The sequence below is a fragment of the Lonchura striata genome, chromosome 2, assembly GCF_046129695.1.
Source record: "Lonchura striata isolate bLonStr1 chromosome 2, bLonStr1.mat, whole genome shotgun sequence".
NCBI lineage: Eukaryota > Metazoa > Chordata > Aves > Passeriformes > Estrildidae > Lonchura > Lonchura striata.
In genome coordinates this window covers 65,782,137-65,808,822 of record NC_134604.1, presented here as the reverse complement: position 1 = coordinate 65,808,822, position 26,686 = coordinate 65,782,137, and the positions used below count along the sequence as shown (strand labels likewise).

At 38.9% G+C, this 26,686-nt stretch overlaps 1 protein-coding gene across 4 annotated transcripts in view; it reads right to left on the bottom strand.

Moving 5' to 3' along the window:
- The window catches only part of DCLK1 (doublecortin like kinase 1), a 231,659-nt gene extending 205,410 nt beyond the window's left edge, over nucleotides 1-26,249 (bottom strand). For 3 of the 4 annotated variants that reach the window (XM_021541917.2, XM_021541918.2, XM_021541919.2), the window contains exons 1-3: nucleotides 25,977-26,249; nucleotides 22,644-23,032; nucleotides 12,924-13,270 (exon numbers count right to left, since the gene is read on the bottom strand). In XM_021541917.2, the coding sequence (XP_021397592.1) occupies nucleotides 12,924-13,270; nucleotides 22,644-23,019 (723 nt within the window). In that variant the 5' untranslated portion in view covers nucleotides 23,020-23,032; nucleotides 25,977-26,249. The remainder of the gene's footprint in view (nucleotides 1-12,923; nucleotides 13,271-22,643; nucleotides 23,033-25,976) is intronic. The other variant, XM_021541922.2, reaches the window with a different exon arrangement.
- Between the last annotated feature and the right edge of the window lie 437 nt (nucleotides 26,250-26,686).

The window sequence follows — 26,686 nt, the reverse complement described above, 5'->3', positions numbered from 1 at the left end:
AAGGTAGAATGTCTTGATCTTATTTTGCATAAGTGTCCCATTTGTCTGTTATCCATCATTTTGCCTAACATTCATTAGGACTGCAAAGGTGGAGAAGTGGAATCTTTGTTCTTTCTAATGTATCACACACCCACTGCACCTTGAAAAATTGTTCCAGCTCTACTTGACAAATTGAAAATTGTTACCTTTCCTTACCCTTGGAGGTTTTTTTGGTACTAAGTTAAAAGGCTTATTTCCAGGTATCAATCTAAAATAATACAGAATAAAGCTAAGGAAACTTGCTACACATTTTTAGTGAGGTTTTGTTCCCAAAGAACAGAAACACTGTACAGACAGACTATCACTGATTTGGCATATAAAACCTTCCCACACACTCTACCTAGGTTATTCTAGGGGAGATGTAAAGCTGCTTGTCACTTCAGGATTTCAGAAGTCATGACAGACTGCTTTAAAAAAAAATTAAAAATGAAGGGAAAAAAAAAGGGTAAGCACGAGGACTACATAATAATCATAATGTTTCTGTTTCAGTGCTGCAGCAGCAGCAGATGATGCTGCAGTTTGAAGCTGAAGCCAAGGGAGAGGCTCTCCTAGCCAGGGGAGGAACTGGAAGCAGTGGTGAAGAGCCTCAAGTATCCGTCATTCCTTTTAGAGCATCCACCTCTTAATTTCAATGATCCTTCTGATTACTTGCCTGTAAGTTAAAGCACTCCTCTTCCTACAGAGGTACAAAATGACATTCAGTTATTCCTCTCCTCCTCCTCCTGTAACATTTAAGAGAACAGTTCCTACTGAATGCTGTGAAAAATGACTGGCATTCAGTTGGACGCAGCACAAGAGAAACCAGAGCTAGATTTTCTTTTCTAGGACAGCCCTCCTCCATCTGCAGATGGAAAGGTTAGTTTTTTACAGGGATGCTGCACTTAAAAAGCTACTCCTCCTACAGTGTCATTGAAGACTTGCCAGAGAAAGGAAAGTCTCATCCTTTCATTCTCATCACCTCCCCCCACAAACAACCAAAGGATGAAGCACAGCAGGCTCTGTACCAGGTCACCTCATTTAAATACTGCTGGTTAAATAGGATTTAAATCAAGCTGTAATATAATTCTGTTTGAAAGCATTTTTTAGCAAGATGACATTCCTACAAATACCATTAATCTATAACAATTCCTATAAATCTTAACCAGTTTGGTCTTTTGGTTCCACATTTACAATTCCATAAATGTTTTAAAACAGCTTTTAGCTTCCTAGCATCATTTCTTTCTAATGTCTTCATAAAATTGTCTGATTAAAAAGAAATTCAACTGAACCACTTTGTATCAAGAACAAAATTTCTTGAGTAAATGTATTCATTCTGACAAACACTTTCCCTCAAACTATCACACACTGACTACTGGAATACCTATACATGATTATAAAAGGTTTTCTTTCATTTCAATCTTCTGTTACAGAAATAGAGCTCCAGAGAGACTTTACCTAGTTACTTAGCATGTCCAGAATACAGATATCAAATGTTCATCTCAAATTTATGTGCTGTTAAATTCAACAAAACAAAAAACAAACAAAAAAAAAAATCAAGTGTCAATGTTTCTGGTCCTTAGCTTGTTAGACTAGCCCTGTTCTTCCTATTTCATCCTTTAAGATATTCTGTCTCTCTCAACCTTTCCTCATGGTACTGATGGCCAACCAATGCTAATATTAGTCCAATTTTCTTTACATAAGGTACAGAATTTTAGTTTGCCTATCACTGAAGAAAAAAAAGCAATGTGAACAACTGCATTCATAAGGATGCTAATCAAGTGCAAAAGCAATAAACACTTCTACATGCATGTTATCCCACCACCTCATAGCAATGCAATGTCCAATACCTCTTGCATTAAAAATCTTCACATTGTGTTCACTGCTCTCTCATCTGGTTTCTGTTCCTCTGGTTCTGACAGGCCACTTGATTATTCTTCTCTATATTAACTGCTTCATATTTGCTTTATTAAATTTTACACTGATTGCAGTGCGTGCTCTTAATTCATCAAGATCACACTCTATTTAAACAGATTACTCCAGAGTATTCACCATGCTCCTCAATCTGCCCCAGAACAGATGTGTTCTGGTTTAGAAACTGAAACATCCAAATATAATTTCTTTTTCTCTAAGAACTATAGGCAGCCTTCTTTTTCACAAATGTACAGAACAGTGAAGGTGGTGGTGCTCAGGAAGTATTTTCATGCAGCAAGAATAAAAGATGTACAAAAGCATTTCAGACAACAGTCTGGGATACTGAGATGACAGGAGATAATGAACTCTGCTAGCACCATCATACCTACAGAGGGGCACTGACCCTATACATGCTTATGTAGCTGTAGTAAAAAGTGGATGGGAAAAAAACCCCAAAAACTACTCTGCATCAGAGTCAACAAGGCCATATATGGGCCATTTTCATGATTGTGAATTTCTATATTTTTAAGTTTTTAATTCTTAATCAGTGAGGCAGAATTATAGCATCCATGAGTTAATTCTTGTGTGAACACAGGGTTTCTCATTATCAGTGCACAGCATGCCAGCACCATTCCCACAACACACTCACCTCCCTCTCAAAGTTATTTCCTCACCAAAGAGCACACAAGCATGCCACTTAAACACTCCATAAACTGCATTAGCTTTAACTCAGATTCTGTGTGTGTGTAAATGCAAGCACAGATTTCATGCATGGCAAACAACAGAAGGTTAAAGAAATCTTAATTATAAGCATACAAGATATACTAACAGAACAAAAGAGCTGGACTACAGAACTGGGATGTGCTAAGGAAACCATTTCACACAAAGAAACTCCACAGAAAACACAATTTCTCTGAATTTGCTAGATTTTAAAGAAACAGGAGTTGTGACTAGAAATCAAGAAAGGAGATAATACTGAAAGACACAAGAAATTTTAAAAAATCAAAGAAAATTAAGGAGACTCCTAGAAAACCTTCAAAAACAGAAAAAAATGATTCAGAGGCGAATAAGAAATAAGGGAAATGAGACAGCAGGATATTCCAAGGACTACTAGAATAAAGGTAGAGCTAAGGTTTAGCTTCTAGATGCATGGTATATGTCAGAGCTGCAGTTTGCAATTCAAATTAATGTAAAACAGATATATAACCTGTCTGCAAAGGAAGGCAGGTATTCAAACACTATTCTATTTAAAAAGTCAGCATATCCATTTTAGGCAATGTCTGTCTTCCCTCCCTTTTAATCAAAGCCATTCTACTCTGGCTATTCCACAAGATGCCCCCAATTGTCCCCTGTTGTCTGGCAGCTTTGAAAAAATCATTGCTTATACCAAACCAAAAAGATAATTAAAAGCAGTTCAAACTGAGATTTCTCTGTTCAAGTGATGAAACACTCTATTCACTTGATGACTAAATGCCTCTTACAATTTTAAGCTATTAAGCTCAGTGGAGTTTTATTTAAAAGAAGTTTCTGAGACTCAACATTTAATGGAAGACCAAATCCACTAGAACAACTGATCTGGGAGAGGCAATCAGCCTTAACTACTTAACATGAGTTTTATTTTCAGTATCATCCAGCTGAATTCAAAACCCTATATAAAGCTTTGCTGCTTCCAGTGGGAGCATACTAGAGTCTTTTGCCTTGCTTTCTCCAGTTACACTCACTTACCTCTGATAATTTCAGACCTGTTTGTGCTCATTTTTATCTATGTGTAAAGTACTATGTCCTGTCCTCAGGTCCCAAAGGACTTCTTTGCTCTTCAGTCTATGACTTCAAGGATTCAATCCTATGGAAGAAGCTTCATTCCCTTGTCATCAGCTTTGCCAAGCAAAATCACCTGCTTGTAGCAGGTATTCTGACCTACTTCAGAAGCTTCTTGGGGTAAAATATAAGTATATATTAAAATTTAAGAAAAAAATGCAATACATACCTCATATACCATTAACCAGTCACATCAGGAAAGCAGTCTCAAAAGTGTTTGATTTATAGATAAAAATCCAAGCTATTCTCAGAGCATTACTGCCTTCATTCAGTACAATGGAAATATTTTCACCTACTGGTAATTGTATTAGTTTCTAAATCTGATTGAGTCTGGACAGTCTGGCCCCATGAACTGGAACACAGTACTGGGACATAGATTCAGAAGAGATTAAGTCAATACTTCCTCCAGGATTGAACAAATTAGTTTTAATCTTCAAGAGAAATGGAGGGGGAATGAGGCAGAATCGATGGTACATCACTGATTTAATATTACATAATACTGTTATCCCTGAAGATCCTTTCCATTTCAGTTCCAAAATTCGTATCTAAGAATCTGTGTTGCACCTCCAACATTGAAAACAATCCTTCTAGAGGTAGAGACCTGAATTCATCTTGATGAGCACCTGAAAAGTATGTCATTGCCCTAGACTTGCTTTCTACAGAAGAATCACAAGAGACAATTCCAGACTAACTACATTGAATATTTAAAAATATTTGTGTTTCTTGCCACTCACTACAAGCAACAGCAAAGTGTATGGCTTAAGAAGCTTAAAAGTATTGAACACAAAGTATTTCAGAGTTTACTGCAGTTTCAGACAGGAATCTGGTTTCATAAAAACTTAATTATAAAAACAAGGTACAAAATCGGGCTGTCACTACAATTTTCTGCACTGTCAGTAATTTTTTACTTATTTTGCTAGTATCAATTGCCTTTTGAAGGATTTGAAAGACTTTGGCTCCTATAAATGCAAGGATTAGTTTTTAGAGAAGAACACAGCTAATGACAGAATATGTAGTTTGTCCTCTCAGTATTCATCGTTAACATAAGCATCTTCTACATAACAGCTTGGCAAAAGGTTGTTTAATAGAAAACTAAGTGGAAAGAAACAAGTAATCTAGGACATACTTGCACTAAATCTCAGGTAGCTGCTCAAACTTGAGTTTGAGGAAGTTATTATCCTTTAGGTCATTAACTCAACTTTTTTCAAAACAGGCACTGCCAAGGTTTTCCAAGTGTTTAAGAATTCAAGGCCCAACATTCAAAGAGATAATTATACAAAAATACTTAAATTAAAAAGGAAATATTTAAGTTCTCATAAGCTACAAGGCAGAATTAAGAATTCTTCCTATGAATAGTATCATTTAATTTCTCAGGAAGAAAACACTTACAAAAAACTGTGAGAGGAAAATGTTGGGTTTTTTCTTTAGATATACTTAAGATTCTCCTAAAGGGCTAGAAATTCTTGGTCCTCTTATAACAACTAATTTTAAAAGGAAAAACAGAACTGAACAACCCAGCAAATCCGACATCCATTATGCCTTTTTAAAGGATCATTACATACACTTAAGAGAAAGGAAACACACACTTTGCCAAGAAAAAAGAGCATTACTAACAGTAAGAGCTTCAGAGAGTACAAACAAAATCATCCCAGTGAACACAACAGTTTGACAATACACTAAAAATCTTCAATGCATCTATCTCATTTGCTTCAGACAAAGTCATAAGGCAGGGGGAGCAGAACAAAGAAAGTTTAGGATGGCTACAGTTTGAAAGCACCATAAAAAGATAAAAGGTTTCAGCTGTTCATTAAGGACTTAATTGGCCCCAAGAATTGTATTTTACCAAGCAGTGGAAACTCTTCTCCATGACCACACTATCTCATGCCTGTCTCTACAAAACAGATGAACAGCATCATCAGAGAAATCTGCAAGCACTTTTCCAAACTCTTCCATGAAACAATTGAGTAAAAAAACACCAACAACTCTCCACAAGAAGATCAGACAGTTGAGGATGTTCCCTTATTGATTGCTTTTCTTTTCCTTCCCCAATAGTCAGTAAAACACAAGTCAGAACTTAACTGGATAATAAGCTGTTCTTGGTTCCATTGCATATTTAAACAAAAGCCAGATGTAGAGTAAAAGGATCCTTATTCTAGAAATGGATAGTTCTGAATGACCACACCATCTTCTTTCCACTGAGAAACACTTCTTCACACAATACAAAACTCCACCTCGAAGAGTTAGAAATTACTCTTCCTTAAGAAAGGCTTCTGACAGTACATAAACTCTCTAATGAGGATCTGGATATCTTTAAAGATATCTTTATGTGATATCTATCACATAAGATCAGCTTACGTGATATTTAACATATTCTGAAGCAGGTATGCGAGTTTTCAGTCTCATTTACCTAATAACAGCTCTTGCTTTGCAGAGCACATAAGCCTCTCCAAAGGATGCAGAAGATGGCGTCTTCTCAATTTTCAAAGTCAGTCTACAGTTCCTGTGGGATGCCAGTTGGCAACCATGGAAACTCCTATTGTGAGAAGCTTTTGGAGACACAGCAACACAGTTGTCAGTCGCAGATTAATAAGAACCGACCCTAAACAAATGAATGAACACAAACTGCTTTCAGTCAGGAATGGGCTTCTGTTCACTCCTTCTCAGAGAACTTTATCTGAGTAACAATTAAAATTGTTAGTCAATGTCATAACTTGACAATGAAACAGCCTATCCAGAAGTACAAGGGTTCAAGGACCTCACCTCTAACACCAATTGCCAACACATTTTCTACCCTTGCACAAATGCTTTCAAACCAGTTTTTTATGCTTTTCTCAAAGTACAGTCTAATTTGTAGTAGAAATCCACTTTTCCCAGCAATAATTATAAGGATTTCCCAAGACTCCCAAAGACCATCACAACTTGCTGAAACACACAATTTTCATTCAATGATATTTTTTGTTGGTTTTCCAGACTATCATGAAGGGTTTTTTTCCTCAGTATTGAGAAAAAACCTCATCTTTTTAATCTTTCCCCAAAATCACTTTCAAAACACAAAAGCCAGAAATTATACATCCTCCATAGAGAAAAAAAATTATTTTGATTAAATATACTGCAGGCAAGAAGGAGGGAAAGTGAGGTGCATTATAAGCTGGAGCAGTGCTCTTCGGGGTTTTTTTAATGTCTCTCATAGCTATATAACATCGTGGTCTGTCAGAATTGCCAGACAGGGCCTAAAATTCAGTCAAAAGTAAGGTATTTTCTGATGGGTATGGCCTTCTAGCATTCACATTAGAAGCCCTTTAAGAAAGAACAGCTCATGGAGTGTAAGCATAACAGGTTTCAGGTCCCCAGAAGGTTGACCAGTATTAAAGTACTCAAGAGCTGTTGCTTCCTTGTTAAAATGTTTATGTGAGCTGCAGAAGTAATTTTATTTAATGTTTTCTCACAATTAGTTAGGATCTGCACAGCTACACCTCACAAAGAATTCACCATTGTCTCTGCTCAATCAACATCACCCATGTGCTTGTGGCTGGCAGGGAGCTCCAAAGCCTTCAAACAAAAGGGAGAAGATAAAATTAGTGGGCCAAGATACAGAAGATAAGATGCACTCAACATTTTTCCTATTTTTGAAAAATGTGGACAAAAAGCACTATTTTGAGTGGATTGCAGCTACAGCTTTACAAATACAAACAATATACACAACCAGTTACCCTTGAAATGAAATGCACCTTCTATATTAAGATTACAAATGCTGAAGTGGATCAAATTTATGACAAAAATAGTTGCTGCATATAAATTTTATTTTAGTTAACATTCCTTTGGTCTAGATTGTTGTACAATATACACTACCCAAATGCTGAGATGAGAATGTTATTTTGTGAATGATATCTACCTTCATTTATGTAGGTGTTTCTGTACCAAGAACAATCCAGGTCTAGAGAAAGACATTTGAGATGTTTAATATATCCTAAAAAACAGTACCTTTTGCCAAGAATGTACTCTACAATACAGATGTTATTATCAAATGTTTTTTACTTGTTAAGAACAAAACCATGCTCATTTTAGTTCTAGGTGCAAACAGTTGCTTTTGCTCCCCTAAGAGAATATTTTTTCAGAACAGTAGTATTCCTTTTTAAAAACTACAATATCACATGTCTTTAGAAAGATAAATCCACCAGAGAGGGAGTTTTTTTGCATTATAACATAGCCAGGTTTTAGTGGGTTTCCATTAAAAACCAAAAGTTTTATTACACTCAGTGATTAAGCTTCAAGCTTTCCTGCACTGTGATGTTCCCTTTCCTTGCAGTCATAATTCTTTAATAGCTATTTTAATGGCTTAAAACAAGGGTATTGAGGGACATCCTATGCCTCACACTACACCTTCTGTCTTTAAGTAACTGTGACTGTATTTCATACCTGTAAAGGTAATTTTGTGATTAAATATTTATGAGTAAAAAAAACCCAAATAGATAGTAACTTTTATTCTGATATCCCTGACACTGACCATTTATCTGTCTGGAGTCAAATCAACAGCATAATGCATAAACTAAAAAATAATTTGCATGATTGCATCTTGTTAAGCTAAGCAAATCACCTGTTCAAATAAGTAGGTCCTATTATAAACCAGATATTTGTTCTGCCAAAAGCACACAGAGCATGTACAAGGTAACAAAGCACTGTTGTCCAACCTTTAGTCTTTGTCAAAACATGCAAACTGTAAATACCCTGCACAAATATACACATCATAACACTTCTAAAAATGGCACTGTCTCACAATATTGCTGTTAAATGTGACCTTGATTAGTTTTCTCCCATTTTAGCCATTGCTGTTACTCTAGAGGTGCACCAAGCAAACAGAAACCAGAGAATAGCTTTCAACAAAGCAACAGGGCTCTATCTCCACATACAGCTGTTGTCCCCAGTGTCTGCACTGTGTCCACACACTGCCTTTTAGAAGGTCATTTTTTAATGCACATAAAACTAAAAATGCCACCTTCTGGTAAGGAAATGATAGAAATCAAACTGGAACACTGCAGCTACAGTAAAGCAAGACACATTCAGTCATGAGAAAGTGTTCCTTCTCTGTTCAAGTATGTGATATTAAGGCCCAATGCTGACAATATCTCTTCATGAACTTAAACATCAGGTTAACCTAAAAAAATTGAAAATTGAGTAGTGTTCATAGTAAGAGCATGCCCTCATTATCTGTATTCCTACAGGCAGTCATTACACCTACTCATTCTATTTTCATTTCCCTTACATAGCAAAGTTGGCAAGGAAAAGGCCTCAAGATCTCCCCCTGGAAAGCTTTTGAATTTGGCCTGTGCTCACAAGACTGTTAAACACTTCTGAGAGTCCCACCATTTTCTGATGCATCACTATGGTACAGGGAAGTAATTCTATCTTTTTTCTCTAGAGTAAAAAGACCCTTGTACCAGTAGAAATTAAGTATATCTATAAAAGTATACATAAACTATTCAGACATAGTGTGAAACTGATCCAGCTCTGAGGAGTCATTAATAATTAAACTGCAAAAGCATGCTAAATTCAGGCCATTGATGTGCTTTATAATCAGATTGCAGTTGTATATTGTGCCCTTTTTAGCACAAATGAAGTTATATTCTAAGGCTTCTGAGACCCTAAAGTCAAAATACAGATTCTGATGGGCTATAAGGAAATGCAAATAAACCACTAGTTACCCTGTTTGTAGTAAGGATAAACTTTTTTTTCTTAAAATAAAACTAAAGTAATGCATGAAATCCTAGGCCAATACCCACCCAATACTGGAAAACATCAAGTTTTAGTCCCTGAACTGCCAATGACCCAATGAGACAGATTGGTTAAATTTGTTGGGGTTTGCTTATTTTGAGGATTGCTTTCTCCTGGCTTTTTGTGTTTAGTTTGCTTCTTTTTGGTTTGGTTTCTCCCCACACCTTTCTTTTGCTATTCTGGAATAAAAAAGTTAAAATGGCTAATACAACACACCTATTTAAGTCCTGGAATTCTAAGAAACACTCACAAAGCATCATGTGCACCAAAACTTACTAAATGTTCCAAAACCAGGAAGGAATTTTTGCAATGGGGAATCAACTGAATGTCAAAGGAGAGCTTTCTTCCTAGCAATTAAACTTTCCTGAGGTTCTGATTGTCAAAGTACTACCTCTCCCATCAATACAAGTTCTTTACACTGTCACCAAATTTTAGAGGCCATCATTTAAATTCCTCTTCACTGAACAAAATGTTTATTAACACATTTTAGATCAAAACATCACAACTAATAAGACTATTTGAGGGCAATTATTTAAGTATTTACAAGTATTATTTTTCCATGTGTACTGTCAGTATGGTAAAACCACCTACCTTGGATGCCCAGTTAAGTCTCTGACTCCTGCTACTTTTATTAGCCTGAGGCATCTAATGATAGTATCCAACAACAATAGACATACCACACTGTCCAATAACAATACAGGGGACTCATTATTGCTTTGGAAGGGCAATTCTAGCATTGGCCTCATAATATAACTCAGAAGACAATATAGAATAGCTTGTCTCCAAGTTATATTCCCAAAGAACGATTGCAGGAGAGCTTTATTCTCTTATCCTTGCAGTAAATTACTTTTCTTGACTCAGAGCTTTAGGATTTTATTGCTTTTTAAGTTAGCGATCAAAGCTTTAATCACAGATTTGTTAGATTTAGCCCCACAACACAGGCTTTTCCAGAACCCTCAGAGCTCCAGCAGGAGTCACAGTAGAAGTTCCCAACTACAAACAGTACTGGAAAAGTGCTGGATTTACCATGGATTTCCTCCCAGTAATAATTCACAGCTTGAATTTAGCAATAAAAAAAAAAAATCTATCATCATGTCCCCAGCGCCATCTGGGAGATCAGGCTTTTGGCAAAGAAAAATGGAGCAGCAATTGCCTAGCAGCACAGGAAATCAATGACTTCCCCACTCAGGGCTGAGCAACAGGCTGCTCCTGCTGAGCACAGTCATTCACTTCCCTTCCTTCCAGCAAAGCTGCTCTGTACATGGAGAAAGCAAAGTCTCTGTTACACCTGCAGGACACACACACCCCTTCCTCTAAGCCCTGAATTTACCAGGGGGGTTAGACAGTGAGCTACACAATTCCATGTGTATATCCAAAAGGGGAAGGAGTAGTCTCTTGGGAGAGTTACTGGACATGAGGGTTTCAGGCTACAAGGTAGGTAACAAAAACACCACTGATTTCAGCTCAAGTCAAAGCTCATGAGTTGACAAAGGATTCAACTGAACTATGCCAACATAAGGCCAAGAAAATCTGGTCATCCCTTTTTCCCCAGTAGAATGATAATACTAAGTAATTTCATGAATTAGAGTTCCAAAACAGATGTAAAGGGTTTTTTTGGTTTTTTGTTTCTTTTTTTGGTTTGTTCTAAGCACGATCATTAAAGGGGAGTTTTAAATACAAAAATATAAAAGTGAGCACATTATCCAGGAGACAACATTGGCATCCTTTCAGGCTGAGCTTCTTCAGAGCTAAACCACAAGTTTATTTGCATATAAAATACAAAGCACATGCATTCCTTTTTTACTGAGAGGGTTTGCAGGAACCAGAATAATCATTCAAGATCTTCTGCAAGTGTCCTGCAGAGACCACCACTGACCTTTGTAGCTTTAAAATCTCAACTCCTTCCTCAGACTTACTAGTCTTAGTGCTCCCTGGAGCATGAGACAAGGAAAGAAAGAACAGGAGCTGAGAGTTTCCCTCAACACACACTTCACCTTTGCTGCAGAAAAAAGAATTTCACATTCACATTTTCCTCCAGGTCAAAGTTCTCAATAAAGTCACAGTAAGGAGATCATTACAGGCATCTACACAGTCACCAAGAACTGTACTGCTGTGTGTAACTGGTGTCAGAGGTTACTGATAGAAAACAGCAGATAGAAGGGGCTTCTGGTCAAGCCACACTTGGCCCTGATTTGATCCAATGTTCTGAATAAGCAGCTTGTCCTTTAAGCAGTCTTCTCCGGGATCAGAAAGTACTGCTGTAGCTTTTTCTGGAGTGGTGCCTGCACATCAGCCCCAGCAACTGCAGATATGTTAGGACATCACCAGATCTTGCTGAGCATTGATTTACCTGTATCAGGCAGATTTGGCAGCATCTCAGTAGCAAAAGTGTTTGCTGCACGTCTGTGAATCATTGAACCTAGAATCTGTAAATACACAGCTGTATTACAGCAGAAATATCACAGTCTCTAGCAGCTTCTAGCTTATCAGGGAGACTTCTTCAGTTTAATAAGCTACATCTGTAAATGCGAATACCTGCCTTATTTCTCTAGAGTCACCATTGCTCTAAATCAATTCAGGTCACACTGAAATTAGCCTTGCCCTTCAGCAGGTTAAGAGCTTTTCCCGTTTTGCTATAATTAATACATGTCCATAGAAAAATTACAAATAAAGTGAAAGACAAAAAAAAAGTAGGATTATTCTGTAATATTTTTTTATGTCACTCTATCCCCAAGTTCAATAAGAAGCTTCTCAAAAACCTCACTCTGCTGCAATTTAATAAGTCAGCAAAAAACAGACACTGCTTGAAGGTATTTCACAGAAGAAATAATATGAAACCTACAAGAGAATCCTCAATAAATGTGAGCACCACACATAATCCTACCTGTATTCCTGCAATAGGAAAAAAAGCTCATTCATTTTCTAAGCTTGTACTTTCTTCATTGTCCATTTTAGGTGCAATAAGATTCATCATTTAGTCACTCTGGAGAGCAGTAGGTCTGCATTTATCATGGTGAAATGCGTCCTCACTGTTTGTTCTTACAGTTTACGGAAAGACAAGCCCAATGACTCATAAAACTGCTGCAAGAAAAAGCTGAAACAAGTTAACAGAATGAGCTTAAGTGACATCCTTCATCCTACGTTTCTGGTGTGCAGAGCCAAAGCCATATCACACTTTCAACAGAACAGATTTGGAGCTATTATTTATCATAAATGGCAAGACCCTCAGCAAGGCCAAGTAATGTTTCATGGTGTTCCTGAGCTGCTCACAGATCTTAAGTACACTATAAGCAGTAGCTCTGGCTGCACGTTCTAGAGCAAATGGGACTCTTTTATATTAATGTATATTTTCTTTTGGAAAATTATATTTTTTTCATGCTGAGAATGGTCATCATGAAAATTCTTACCTGTTTTCCATCTAGTGTGTACAAGCGTTTAACCACCCCTGAATCCAGCTTGATGGCATCAGTTATATCAGTAAGAACCTGTTCAAAGGAATGTGCTGTCTTCTTGTTGAGCAGAATTCGGACTGCCTTACGTGGCTTCACTCCACTCCTGATGATAGTGACCAGTTTAGGCCTAATGAAATCCTTATTCTCTTTTGTATCTGGAGCACCTCCTTTAGCAGTGGCTAGAGATGGCACTGAACGAGAAGTAGAAGTTGTCTTAACATTCACTGACCAATTTGGGTTTACATTCTTTGTGTACTCCAGTTTCTTGAAGGGTTCTATGGAGCCACATACATAACTTTCCCCTGTGGAAACAAAAGGAAAAGTCCAGCAAGTCAGATTGGAGAGAGAAGAAAAAAGAAAAATGCAGGAAAATACAAAATCAAATCCTTCTTAAATTATTAAATATTATTCTTATCATTCTTGATCTACAGCACATAAATATTGATCTCTTCCCTTCTCAGATGCTACTGACTAAAAAATGAGTGATATTTTAAAGAACACTCTTCATTAACTGTTCCAGAAATGCTGTTACAAAAATCCTTGAAAGCAGCAGTTTTCTTATCAGGAAACACTATTTGCAGTGGGGACCACTGCTATCAGTAAACATAATAAAGAGTGCTCATATTTCACCAGCAGCCCAGCTACAGCACATTATCACATTTTTATTACCAAAAAATATGGGCTACAAATAACATTTTATTAAGAAGGTAGATGAAAGGGTCATGGAAATTTCTTAAGATTTGATTTTTTAAAGCTTTAGGCATCATAAACCCAGGATATGTAGAGACAAGAAACCTCCCTGTACTATTGACTGACTATATATATAATATATGGGGAAATGAAGACAAAGAGTAGCAATTACAGACTTCTCATCACAACAAATTTACCATACTAAAATGAAAAATAGTGGCTATTAGTTCCTCTTTCTGTTGGAGCATTATCTACAGTAAAATATTTTTGCAAATACCACACCCACACAACTGCTGGGGAACTAGAAATCAGCCAGAAAATCCAGCAGACTGCAGATTTGCACCTGAACCCAGTCCAGCTGAAGGCTGCTGTGTAAAGGACACCTACTTGGGTGCTCCCAAACTCTCCCTTGAGCTTGACTCTGTGGCTGTGCTAGCAGTAGCACTGGATGAGTTGGATCAGCTCAGTGATCTGACTGAACACACCAAAGACACTACTAATTTTGCAACATCAAGCTCATCCAGTTCATCCTCTGTCTGGGGAAAAACAAACAAACAAGCCAAACAAAAACAAAAAACTCAAAGAAACTAATACTAGATCCAGCAAGACCACACCTTCTGGCAGCCTGCAGTTAAATCACAAATAATTCAAGATCCTATCCTGAACAATACCACAGAGACATCTGAGATGTTTTAGCTCTTCTGGGTTCAAGAGTTCACTGTATGCTAATAGCACAGAGGCCTTCATTTCAGAAATTTAGTCCAGGGTAACAAAACCAGAACAAAACTCAGTGATGCACCTCCTATGCCAAAAAACATGTAAAAAACAAAGATATTCCTAGCGACCCTTACCCCTAAGGAAAAAGGACTCGCAGTTCAATCATTAAAAGAAAGTATTAAAAATTAATTTCTGAACAAGTTTCAAGGCACCCAACCCAATTCCAGAGATATTACAGCACACAAGGAATAGATATAAAGAGTCACCACATTTAAAAACGGAGGCAGGCAACACTGGGGCTTGAGGCTTGGATAAAGGTAGGCTCTTCCTTTTATCCACTGCATATATACAAGATAGATAGATATGTATATGGAAAAATCAGAGTAGAAGGGCTCAGCTACAGTAATGAGTGGTCAAACAGCACAGGTTCTATTTTATCCATGTCCCTGTCCAATTGTTCTAGTATTAGCTACTCAGTTACTGCCAGGTCAGAATGCACCCACAGGACCACATCCACAAAATCAGCAAGTTTTAAGGGAAAGAAAAGAAATCCTACTATGAGTAAGACTGCTCTCCATACAATAAATACCTGCTCTATAAAATAATTTGCAGAAGTCTAATTTAAAAAATTTTAAGTAAAATTGATTCTTGTCTACACTTGTGTTTGCTGTAAGGTCCAAAATCCACCAGTTATATCTTCTTTTGGTTGTTTGTTTTTTGGGGTTTTTTTTCTGTTTTTTTTTGAGGGAGGATATAAATCTGGATTTTCAGGCTGAGTCCTATTAGAGAAATTGTTCACTTAGGTTGCAGAAAATACCATTTATTTAAAATCAAGTCTTCAAATTAAAACCTACTTCTCAAAGGGCAGGATCATAAATAAATGTCGATACACAGTGTACTCAGGAATCTACTTTAGTTTATTAAGAACTCTTTTGGTTCCCCTTCCTGAAAGGACAGTGTTCCACATGATTTTTAATATCAGTTACATGCAAAGGTCAGATGGATTCCTTGTAGCATTTAACTGCACATCAGCTCTTCATTACAAAACTAGATTTATATAAATGATCATTTAAAAAGGACCAATAGAATCACTGAAGGTTTGGAATTGTTTGAACATAAGCATTTTTGCCCTTTCCTGATTTCCAACAGTACCATATTACATCACTGAAATATTTACACCAAAATAATTTTTTCCAAGAGGCTCTTGATTTATTTATATTTATCTATAATATTTATCTACAAAATACCTACTATATACCTATATTAATACCTATTATATATATAGAATACAGAAAAGAGGTAGAGCATCCAAGGCATTCTTATCTTTAATAAGAACTATTTTACATATATTAACAGAAACACAGACACTTCTGCCATAATGTTGTTATTTAAATCTATTTCCAATGTTATCCAGGGACTGCAATTTTCATGCATGCTGGTCCTAAGGGTCAGGCCTGTAAGAATAAAAATTTTTAGCACCTCTGGCATTTGTATGCAGAGTTTATTTATCTCAAATAAAAGGACAAAATACCTTAACTTAGATTTTTCATTCCCTTATTTTTCACCAGTGCCTCCAGGAGAGAAGACTGTAAAAAGTTTCACAAGGGGCATGACTTAAAAGTCCAATAAATCCATCTCCTGCTTTAGCTATTGCTTCCTCATCATCAGCTTTGAGTAATTGGCAGCTGGAAGAAGAAAGTAACAACCTCCAGATACTAGATTCCTAACAGAACAAGTGTTGAGAAGGATTCTTTGAAGAAAGTGGATTATGCAAAGAGCACGGACAACAGAGGCTATTTAAAAGTGTCAATTTGATTGCAGCTCCCCAGGAGAGGGGAGCAAGTGTTTCACAGTGCAGTCGGCCATCACTAATGGAATTTTGACTCTTGATTACAGTATCAATAGCCATTAGAAAAAGAAAAGGGGAACGCCCAGTTGGCTTTGGGGGATCCAGAATCTAGGGGAAAAAGTGATCACTACACCTTACAAAGTATCCCTTTCCTGAGAGCCTCTTCACTGCAACAGTGGAAATGAAACACACCCCACTGGAACCTTTCAAAAAAATGCACAGCACTTGGTGGTCAGTTTCAAACCAGTAACCCAACAATTTAATTTGTATAAATGCTCAGCAGTTCAGGAAATGGCATGTGGAACAATGGCAATTCATGTGAAACAATCTCAATCTTAGCATTGAGAAATTAATCATAATGTAGAAGGGCAGATTCCAAAGCATTGTTTATGCTTTAAAAAAAAATAAAGGACAAAAAAGAGTGAAAAAAAACTACTACCTGCAGTTGCACATCTGTCAAAATTCAATGCAGCTGACCTATCAGAGACATGCAACACTGGAGGATAGTTCTTATAGGTCATGACAGCATTTCAAGACTTGCTTCACTTATTAAATATTTTTTAAAATAGTATCTATGTGTACAAAGTGGTTGCTAAGGAGACACTGAATCACTGCATGTAAGTACTGGAGCTTTCCTGATGCAAGTGTCTTCCTGTTTTCCACATTGTTATTAGCAGTAAGTTGGTTTTCTTGAGTTTGCTGATATTCTCCCTATAAGAATGGCCTTAAAAGCCATTTTTTGTGTTGCTTTTCTGCGATTAAGGTGATTTGGCCTAAAATGGCTTCATGAGGAAGCCAGTTGATCCTAGGTGGAAACCCTGGGGAAGGAAAAGAGAACCTGGTTTGAATCACACAAGCAGAGAAGGAACAACAACCCCTCTTTGTGGAGGTCAGGATTTACCCATTTATGGAAAATAGTGTTGATTCCTTGGAGTACAATATGTAGCAGGAGTGTAAAGTAAATTTGTTAATTAGCAGTGATTTACTGGGGTCCATTTCCCCAACAGATAGGGCAAGAAATATGTTAAGAGGATGGGGAAGTGACTAGCACCCCCACCACTCCATGCCTAAGCATACCTGCCTTTCTTCACTTCTACCCTTTGGTTTTATACATACAAAAGGCAGAATCTCTATCTCTCTGGAGAAAGGACCAACAATTCTGACTGTGCCTCACTACACAGAGCAGATTGCAAAAGGAAGATGACCTGAATCAGATAAATTACTGATACTTGATAGTTCCCAAATGTGTTAGTTAATAGAACAATAACCTACTTTAACTACATTGCTGCTGCCTTGTCTTCCTGCAGGGTCTGAAAAAAATGCAACAGTGCAGAAGAGATGGAGCATCTTCAGGAAATAAATCTGACCTACACATGTTCACCTTGCAATCACATGCACCAGAAACTTTAAATCAGATCTCCTCTGACCTTGGAAAGGACTTCTTTCACAAACTAACTTCCTTCTCAGTTCAGACTAAAAAGTTATTTTTTTCCTCATCAAAAGCCAAATAAAAATGCTTCCTCTTCCCCCTCAAATTTCTGCAGTCTTGTTACAAGTAAGATAGACACTGTACACACTTTTTAAAAAAGTCCACCAAAAATAATGTAAAGCACCTTGAATAAGAAACCACATGGACTTCCAAAAAGCTGTTAAGCAAGACACAAAGATGATCAACAGCCTAATGGATGAACAAAATAATCAAATAAACAGTGCCAGAACAACCCTCTACTATTTTATGCAACAGGATCATTCAGCTGTTTGTTTATTAAACAATATAAGGATTGCAGCCATTTCTGCCACAGGATTCAGTCCAAGTTTCCCTAAATTTGATAGCCCTGGATCAAGTCCATGGTAAATATCCAGTGTAAATTTAATCCTACAAACAAATGTCCACATAGATTCAGCTCTACAAACATTTAAACAGATACTTCACTATTATTATTTTGATAGCACATTACAGATGCATATGAATCTTTCTAGCCCATCAGCTCCCAGCTGCTTAGGTAGGCATGAGCTAGAGGAAGCCATTAGCTCTAGAGAGCATCAGAGACCAAATCAATCAATTCCTACAGTCTGGCCTGGCTGGGCTCCTCACCAACAACACCCGAGTGGCGGGCAGAGTCAAGAAGGCAGCAGGAATAATGGGAAGGAGAGGGAGACGCTGAGATACAAGAAATGAGGTGACCGTAAGAGCAGCAAGACCTGTATACAAAACAAGTCAGGAACACTTGCAGCCCATGACTTCACCAAGGATACACTGCCTTTTGAACCCTGCACTGGCAGGCAGCCTCTCTGCTGCTCTGAGCACAAACTGCCTGCCTCCATCACGAGCGCCTTCCCAAGTCCTCATGTGACCCAGCATTTCCTCTGCCCTGCAGCGAGGTTCACATCTCCCAAGAGTTATTAGCTGGCTACAGCTATTACTGGATTTTAAAGCTGGCATATCTGCATCCTTTCAAACTGTTCCTTCAACAAGGTTTGCAGCACTGAGGTAATCCCCGAGAGGCATTAATTTTTCTTTTCCAGATTATTCCTTAAAACTGTTTTTGCCATTATGCCTACACAAAACCTGAAGACAAAGACAGAAGTCTTTAGAATAATTTGGCAGTGCACCCACTATTGACATGTGACAAAATTGTTTCCCCAGTATGCTCTCAGCCTTGTGGTCTGGGGCTTTCAGCTGGTCTTTGACTGCCAGCTCTCAGCTGCAGGGTAAACTTTGTGGTAGGTATCATAGAAACCTAAAACAATCAATTCTGATTCATACCCAAGACTTTGAGGTAATATTATAATAAAAATTAATGAGAAAGGGATGAAGTTCTGGCTACAGATTGATTCTGTGGTCTTTGTTCCACAAAGCAGGTCTCCAAGAGTAAAAACTGTAAATATTCTTTGTTTCAGAGTCACCTTGCATTGTTTATTTTGGGGTAAGACCTCTCCAGCTTCAGATTTAAGGATGATACAGTTTTGGAGAAGCAAAGTCCTTTCCTGAAACTTCCTTTATAGCTAAAAAAATTAGCCTTCAAGAGTAACTTCATCTTTATTGTTTTTACATGCTTTGATTGCATGTCATGCCTAGGAAATAAAGTCATGTCACACTCAGAATCCATTCTTTAAATGTAAGAGGGTTCTAACATCAGGGCTGACAAAAAGGAGGAACTTTAATCCATTTCATTATTCCCTTCATGTAGGGTGACAGAAGTTACAGACCATATGAAACTTTTTACAACAGTACATACCCCTTGTTATCAAATTCCAACAAATCTCATGTGCAAAAGTTTTAACCAAAAAAAAAAAAAAAATCTAAACAAAAAGATGAGAGGTGGGTGGGGGGAGGAAAAACCAAAATAAATCAAACCAAAAACCCACAAAACCCCACACCCAGGGATGTCATTACTTTCAAATAAAGAGAAAATGTGTCCATGCATCTCAAAATAATCTACATCACCAGCACACAGCCATGCCAACTTTGAGCTGTATGCAGAATAAAACTATATATAACTGAAGCAAAACAGCTCTTTTACAATCTTTTTCCTTTGGGACTATCTTTCATGCAGTTCCGTGTATTTAGCTCCAGGATGAAAGACAGTGGCTGCTGCCTCATTTCCCTCAAGAGCCTCTCTGTCTTTATGTATCATATGTGAAGGTAAGAGTACAGGAACTTCCTCACAGGCATAAAGACCAAAACCAATTCTAAAAATTAAGGCTTTATACATTTGCTTTACATTGAAATCACCAAATCAATGTACCCGCAATCACATAAATTCATAACAGTCTCAATAAATTAATTAGTGAATTCACACAGGAAGGGAATAGTCTCACTGTGAAGAAAGCAATGCTTCAGATTTCAGTAGATGGAGCACAAATGTCATTTGGCAAGAGGCAAAAATCAAGTGATTTTCCAGCTATTTAAACACAAAGCACAGCTTCAAGCTAATTAATGCTGTACCAGACGAGCCAAACTCTAATAAATTTGTATAGTAAAGAGTGGAAGGAGTTTATGCAAAAACCATAATTGAGCTAATAATATATGAACTCATGCTCCACTGCAAAGTTCTGTGAGTGAAACAACCCACCCTGCAGTTTTATACAAATAAACAGAAACCCCTTTTTAGATAGAATGAGGATGTAGCTCTCTTTTTCCACAAAAAGACTGACTTCTGTAAATCCTGCAGTCCTAACGGGACAAGAAAACAAGACTGTCCTCCTTGAATGCTATCAGGAAGGGAAGATGTATTCATTGAAAGGGTAAGGAAAAAAGTCCCAAAGGATTAAAAAAATCCCAAATGCTTTCTTTAAAATAAACCTAGGCTCTTGCACTGTCATTCATTTTGACTGACTGATTAATAGCTGGTATTATTCTTCACTAGGATGCCAAAATAAACCAATCTTACAGGTTGCTGGATTTATTTTTTAATTCAGTTCTTTATTTTCAAAACTGGTTCTGACTGGCTGCAAAAGGACTGTGCAAATCAACATTAACATCAATGAATCTTGCTTCTTGTTGAGCATACCAATCAAATAAGCAAATGCACAAAGACTGCTTTTAAAGAGACGTTGATTAATATTGGTCTTTCCTCACAGAAATTGATTTTCTCTGGCAATTAAATACTGTCCTGACAAATATAGTTTCAACTGTGTCCTGAAATTGATAACATTGCTCCTAAGACCAGTTTCCTATAATTTCTCTACACCTCTGTTACTGTTACCTCCAAACATGTTACTTAGACAATCTCACTCCTTCACTTTTCTTTCTGGGGCATCTTCATGTTATCCCCTACTTTCCTTTTTACACAACGAAGATTATCAAGAATATCAATTTCTCAATACTTAAAAAGCTCTCCTCTGCTATGACACAAACAGGAGACAACCCAATAGTGGCTGTACACCTGCTATGCAAAGCTGTGCTCCTTTTTCAGGAGCCACATTTGGCATTACCCTTTTATTCTTCTCTCTCCATATTAGCCTTCTTCTGATCCTCTCATTACATCCTGTTACTGCAAGTTCTCTCACCTGGTACTAAAAATTAAAATCACATAGAAGTTACAATCTCTGTTGCAACTCTAAATTGGCTGTCTGGTGGCTATCTATCCATTCTTTACAGGTTTGTCCATGGCATACTGGGGCCAAGGGTAGGATGGAAGCAAAAATAAATTAATTGTTCTACCTTTATTTTCTTGGAACACAATCAAGCATCTGCATTTAAACTTCACAGGTAAGAAACACTCATTTATGGCCATGTGATAGTCAATGCTTCATACACTGTACATTCCGTTTTACACTAAAAACCCACTGCAGTCCAGAAGCACTTCATGTTGGAAAAGCTACTTTAGCTATCTGTAAAACTTGTGAAAAGTACTATTAATTTTTTAAGTTTAATATTCAGATTGATTAATGATGACAGCTTCTTTTGGCAATAGAACTATCACTGATGGAGTGATAAATTTGTTCTCAATCAGCAAATTAATGACTGGCATGTCTGACATTTGACAGTGACCAAGAATTGTCAATTCTGATCAAATCACTGGTGATGGTTTATCCTGCAGGTACACAAGCCTTATTTAACAGACAACCTAAGATCTCTACAGCTACCTGAAAGGAGGGTATTGGTCCTTTCCTCAAAAGTAACAAGCAATAAGACAAGAGGAAAGGCCTCAAGTAGCGCCAGAGCAGGATTAGATTGGGTATTAGGAAAAATTTCTTCATGGAAAGGGCTGTCAAGCACTGGAACAGGTCATCACTGTAGGCTTTTAAGATGTGCAGATATGACACTTAGGGACATGATTTAGTGGTGGCCTTAGCAGTTCTCGGTTAATGGTTGGACTCGACGTAAGAGGTCATTTTCAACCCTACCATTCCTATGACTGGGGAAAAGTGATAAACTACAGAGGAAAAAAGTTTACAATCTACCCCAGCTGAATCATGGCTACAATATTACTCTTTTAACAGGTTGCTAACATTTATGTCATGCAATGAGAGCCTAGTATTTTACTTAAGATATATTTACCTGTAGAGAGAGCTCTTCACTAGGCTTCAGAGTCTTGAAAAAACAAAAACATCTGAACTGGATTTCACATAGGTTTCATTAGCACCACTGAACTTTTGAAGTTCAACAGACTAAACTCTTATTGGTTTGACCTTGCATCTTTATGAAAAGAAGGATTAGATGCAATCTTCAGGATCTAGGACTATCAACACTATGTTGAAAGGAAAAGTTTAGACACGTTCAACAAGGAAATAAGTAGCAAGGCAACAATATTTCAAGGTGTCATTTAAGATATCCACAATTCTAGTCAGACCATTGGAAATCCTTCTTTTATCAATAAGAATACCATTTCCTCTTTTGAAAGACTTAAAAAGATTAGACAAAGATTGATTCAAACTTAACTTTATACCTCCAAATCTTACTTACTGCTCACCTTCTACTAGCTGGTCCAAGGAGGAAATCTTCTTGGAGCCATCAATTGTGTAGATTGTTCTCACTCCCTGGGGCAGGTTCACATTGTCGGACAGAGTTCGGGTCAGGTCAGCCAGGAGAGCTTCGAAGGACCTAAACCGGTCAGGGGAGATGGCATATACAATCCCTTTGAAATACCGGTCTCCATTACGGTAGAAACGAACTTTCTTGGCTTTCTTCTCAGAGCTCAGGGTCTGTAGAGTACGGGTTCGGTAAAAGCTGCAGTGGGCACTGTGGGTAGGGCTGGGTAAACCATTCACCCGGGACCCTCTGCCATATCGCTGCGCTTTATCGCGCTCATCAAAATGCTCCAGCTCCATATCTCTCCCAAGGGACATCTTGAAGTTCAACCTAAGCAATGCACAAGAGGAGAGAAAAAGCTTAAGAGACATAGAAGTTTTAAGGGAGCTCAATTTATGTGTTCTATACATTGCTCTTACAGAGGACTACTTCCTAGGTTGAGAAAAAAGTTTGAATAAAACCATGCTACATTCACATGGTCATTTTTCACATAAGTGTCTTGCCATGCCTTAAGAGCTACATTTAAGTTAGACATCCTAATAATGTCACACATGAACCCAAATATGAAGGATAAGCAAACACTGAGAAGTGTTTGTTCAAATTCAGTATCTCGGGAAATGAGGTGACTAAGTTGACCTAATGGAAAAAAGGAATAAATGCATCAGCTTTCTACTTTTTCTCATGTTATATTCAGGCGCTATTTGAGTCTCATCTACCTTCTTAACTGTTTGTTCCCAGTAAACTCTTGGCTTCAGCTGTGATCTCAAGAGGTGTTGTTTCAGAAAGGCTGCCAGTTGCCAACAACTAAGCAATTAAGAAATTCTCAGAGGAACAGATGTGGCAGGTTGGCAATGAGAATCAGGTATCACACATAGTGGGTCAATCCCAATGTTAAAAACTACCTGCATATTCCAACCATTGGTTTCCTCACAGCCTAAGCTTTGCAATAAATTATTTCAGTTGTCCTTGCACAAATGTTTTACACACTCTAAACCAACAGAAGGGCTCAAATGGCACAAATTTAAAGAAAAAATATATTAGGAGACAGTCTTTTTCAATGATCAAGCTACTTCAGGGCTCTATGTCTTCCAAGATATATTATTAATATCCTAAGCCTAATATTCAAATTGATTAAGGCAAACAGCTTCTTTTGCCATCACGAAAGGAGTGATAAAACCAGTGCCATTGAGGAAATAAGCAATTGGTGTCTCCCATGTTTGACTGTGAGAAACACCCATCAGCCCTGACCAAAACAATCCCAGTTGTTCAATAGTGTACATAAACAGTTCACATATTCTGAAATAAAATCAAGGAGACAAATATTCCTGCTACTTGTTGACAACCAACACAATATTAAATAATAGAAAGTGAACACTAATCTTCACAAGCAGAAGACACAAAATAAAAAAAAAATAGAATAATCAAAAGATCATTAGGTTCAAAACATATTCATTTTCATTTAGGAGCCACACAGATTTGCAGTTGTCTGCAGAATAATAAAGCACTGAAAGTGTATTTATAGCACAGATACATAGGCCTAATTTAGAAGTGGCCTGTCTCATTGATTTCCAATAAAAAGACAAAAACCAGCAAGCACTAGCTTTGTTTCAACCACTCATAATGATGTGACCATTAAAAAAAAAATGTATTCAAGCCAGCTGCAGAACAGTGGGAGGAAATAGAGAAAAACTTACAAATGCTCTTTGACTTGCAGAAGTTTGTGTTAAACTAATGATTATACAGCTGGACACTGATGCTGCAAAGCTGTAGGTGATGTACTCAGCAACTTCTCAGAACAGTCCATGTGCTAGACTAGCACAAGCACCTAAGGCAAATGTGGGGCCCTAGTGGGAATTATTTACCCTACTTTGGTTACAGCTCACAACTGACTTTGTTACACCAATACAGGATCATATGCTTATGTATAAATGCAGGATTTATACTTGAAAATCCTCCAGAAGTACTTACACATAGTACAGTATATGTGTTTTCTTATATATAAAAAAAGACTAATCTCTGCTTTCCCATGCACACTACATCCTATTTCAGTGAAATTAACAAGAACATTTACTGTAGCATTTCACTCTATAGGTTAGATGCAAAATACAGCTTAGTGGCCACATTTTAGGATTGAGAACACACCACTACAGCTTCCATGTTTAAAAAAATTATCAGTTATATTCATTCACATCCAATTCCACTGAGAACCTGTTATTCAGATTTAAACAATCCTGGAATGCACGATTCAGAAACTGTATCTCTGAAGCAAATCCCGTGCCAAGAAAAATGTATTTTTCTTAGGTCTGCTGTTATCTTTGCTTAAATCATCTCTAATACACCCTCCAAAAAAAAAAAAAAAAGTTTAGACAAAGATATATTCTTTCAGCTTTATTAATTTTGGATGAGGGGCAAAAAAGAAGTGCGAGTCACTGTCCTTTCTTCCACACGTTTAGCTTTTATCAATAATATCTGTAATTCCCCACTATGTCCTTAAAACCAAAATAGAGCTCCCCTTTAGTTCCACAGTCCTGGTATGTAAAGAAAAACGTGTCTAAACCACAAGGTCAGAGCAGACAAAGAAATCCTAAACAATTTGAGCTGATGTTTCCGCTTGTGTATAAATATATAGTCTTATACAGGCAGATACGGAAAACTAACAGACACGCCCCTGAAAAACCACCATGCCAACACTTCACACCCTAACATCTGTTAAAGAATTATTTATAATACAGGTGTGGGTGAGCATTTCCATGGGGGGGGGGGGGGAAAAAGAAAAAACACGCATGCTGATTAAAAAAAACCCCACATCACGCCGCGATGTGACTGGGACCCAGCGCAGATCATACGGCGACTAAGCAGCAGGATGACCACTAGCCACCGGGGGAGGGCGGCGGGTTTGGTGGGGTAACACGGATACATGCGGCAGCGGGCTCACGAAAAGACGGGGTTTATTCTGCTGGCGTAGGGGAACCGTGTGTGAAACACGCCCATTGCTCCGGAGGTGGCACCAGGCACCTCGGCACCTCAGCCCCCGCGGGCTGCGGGGCGCGACCCGCGGGGCAGCGCCGCGCCCGCTCCCGGGGCCGGACCGCGCTCCCGCGCCCGGGCCTCGCTCCGCGGCCGCGGAGCCGCCCGCAGCGGCCGGCGGCGGCCGCCGCCCCACACAATGGCACAGGTGCAGCGCTCCGCGCCGCGCCCGGCGGCCCCGCACGCCGCAGCCCCCGCGCAGGACAGGGCAGGGCAGGGCAGGCACGGCCCCGGCCCCGGCGCTTACCTGCTCTCCGCAGCCTGGCGGGCACCTCCTCAGTCAGACCTGCCGGCCGGGCGCGGAGGGAAGGCGGCGGCTCGGAATGGGAAGCGGCCAAAGAGCGGCGGCTCCCGCCCTCCCCCCGCGACCACCCGGCTGTAGGCGCAGGAGCTGCCGCAGAGAGCGGCTTTGCTGCCTTTGTTACGCCTCCCCTGGCTGTAGCGCGCTGCCGGGGAGCCCGGGCTGCAGCTGCTTCGCCTTTCTTCTGCTGCTGCCGGTTGCAGTGATTTGCATTAGCCCGGCCCTCATTGAAATGCGGCTCTTCACACCAGCCTCTCCCAGGCGCTCTCCAGAGGGCGGCGCCGCCGCCGCTGTCTCCCCCTCTCTCCCTCCCGTTGCGGGCTCGCTCTTCCATCGGCGCTGCGGGAATGCCGCCGCCGGAGCCGCTGCCAGCCGAGCCCTGCCGGGACCGTCGGGCACCATCCCCGGGTGGGCTCTCCCCGGGCCACATCCCGGCCGCACCGCGGGTCGCTGCCCGCCCGGCGCCGCCCGCCGCCCCGGGCAGCCCCGGCCGGGGAGGCGGCTCTGATCCGGAGCTGCCTGTGCCCGGGGCAGAGCTGTGCCTGGCGAGGGGGGCATCTGGTCCGAGTCCCAAAAATGCCTTGGGAAGTAATTTTAGCGAATGTGTATGTTAGTATTTCCAGGAGGTTTGCCTGGGCGCGAAGTACTGAAAATCC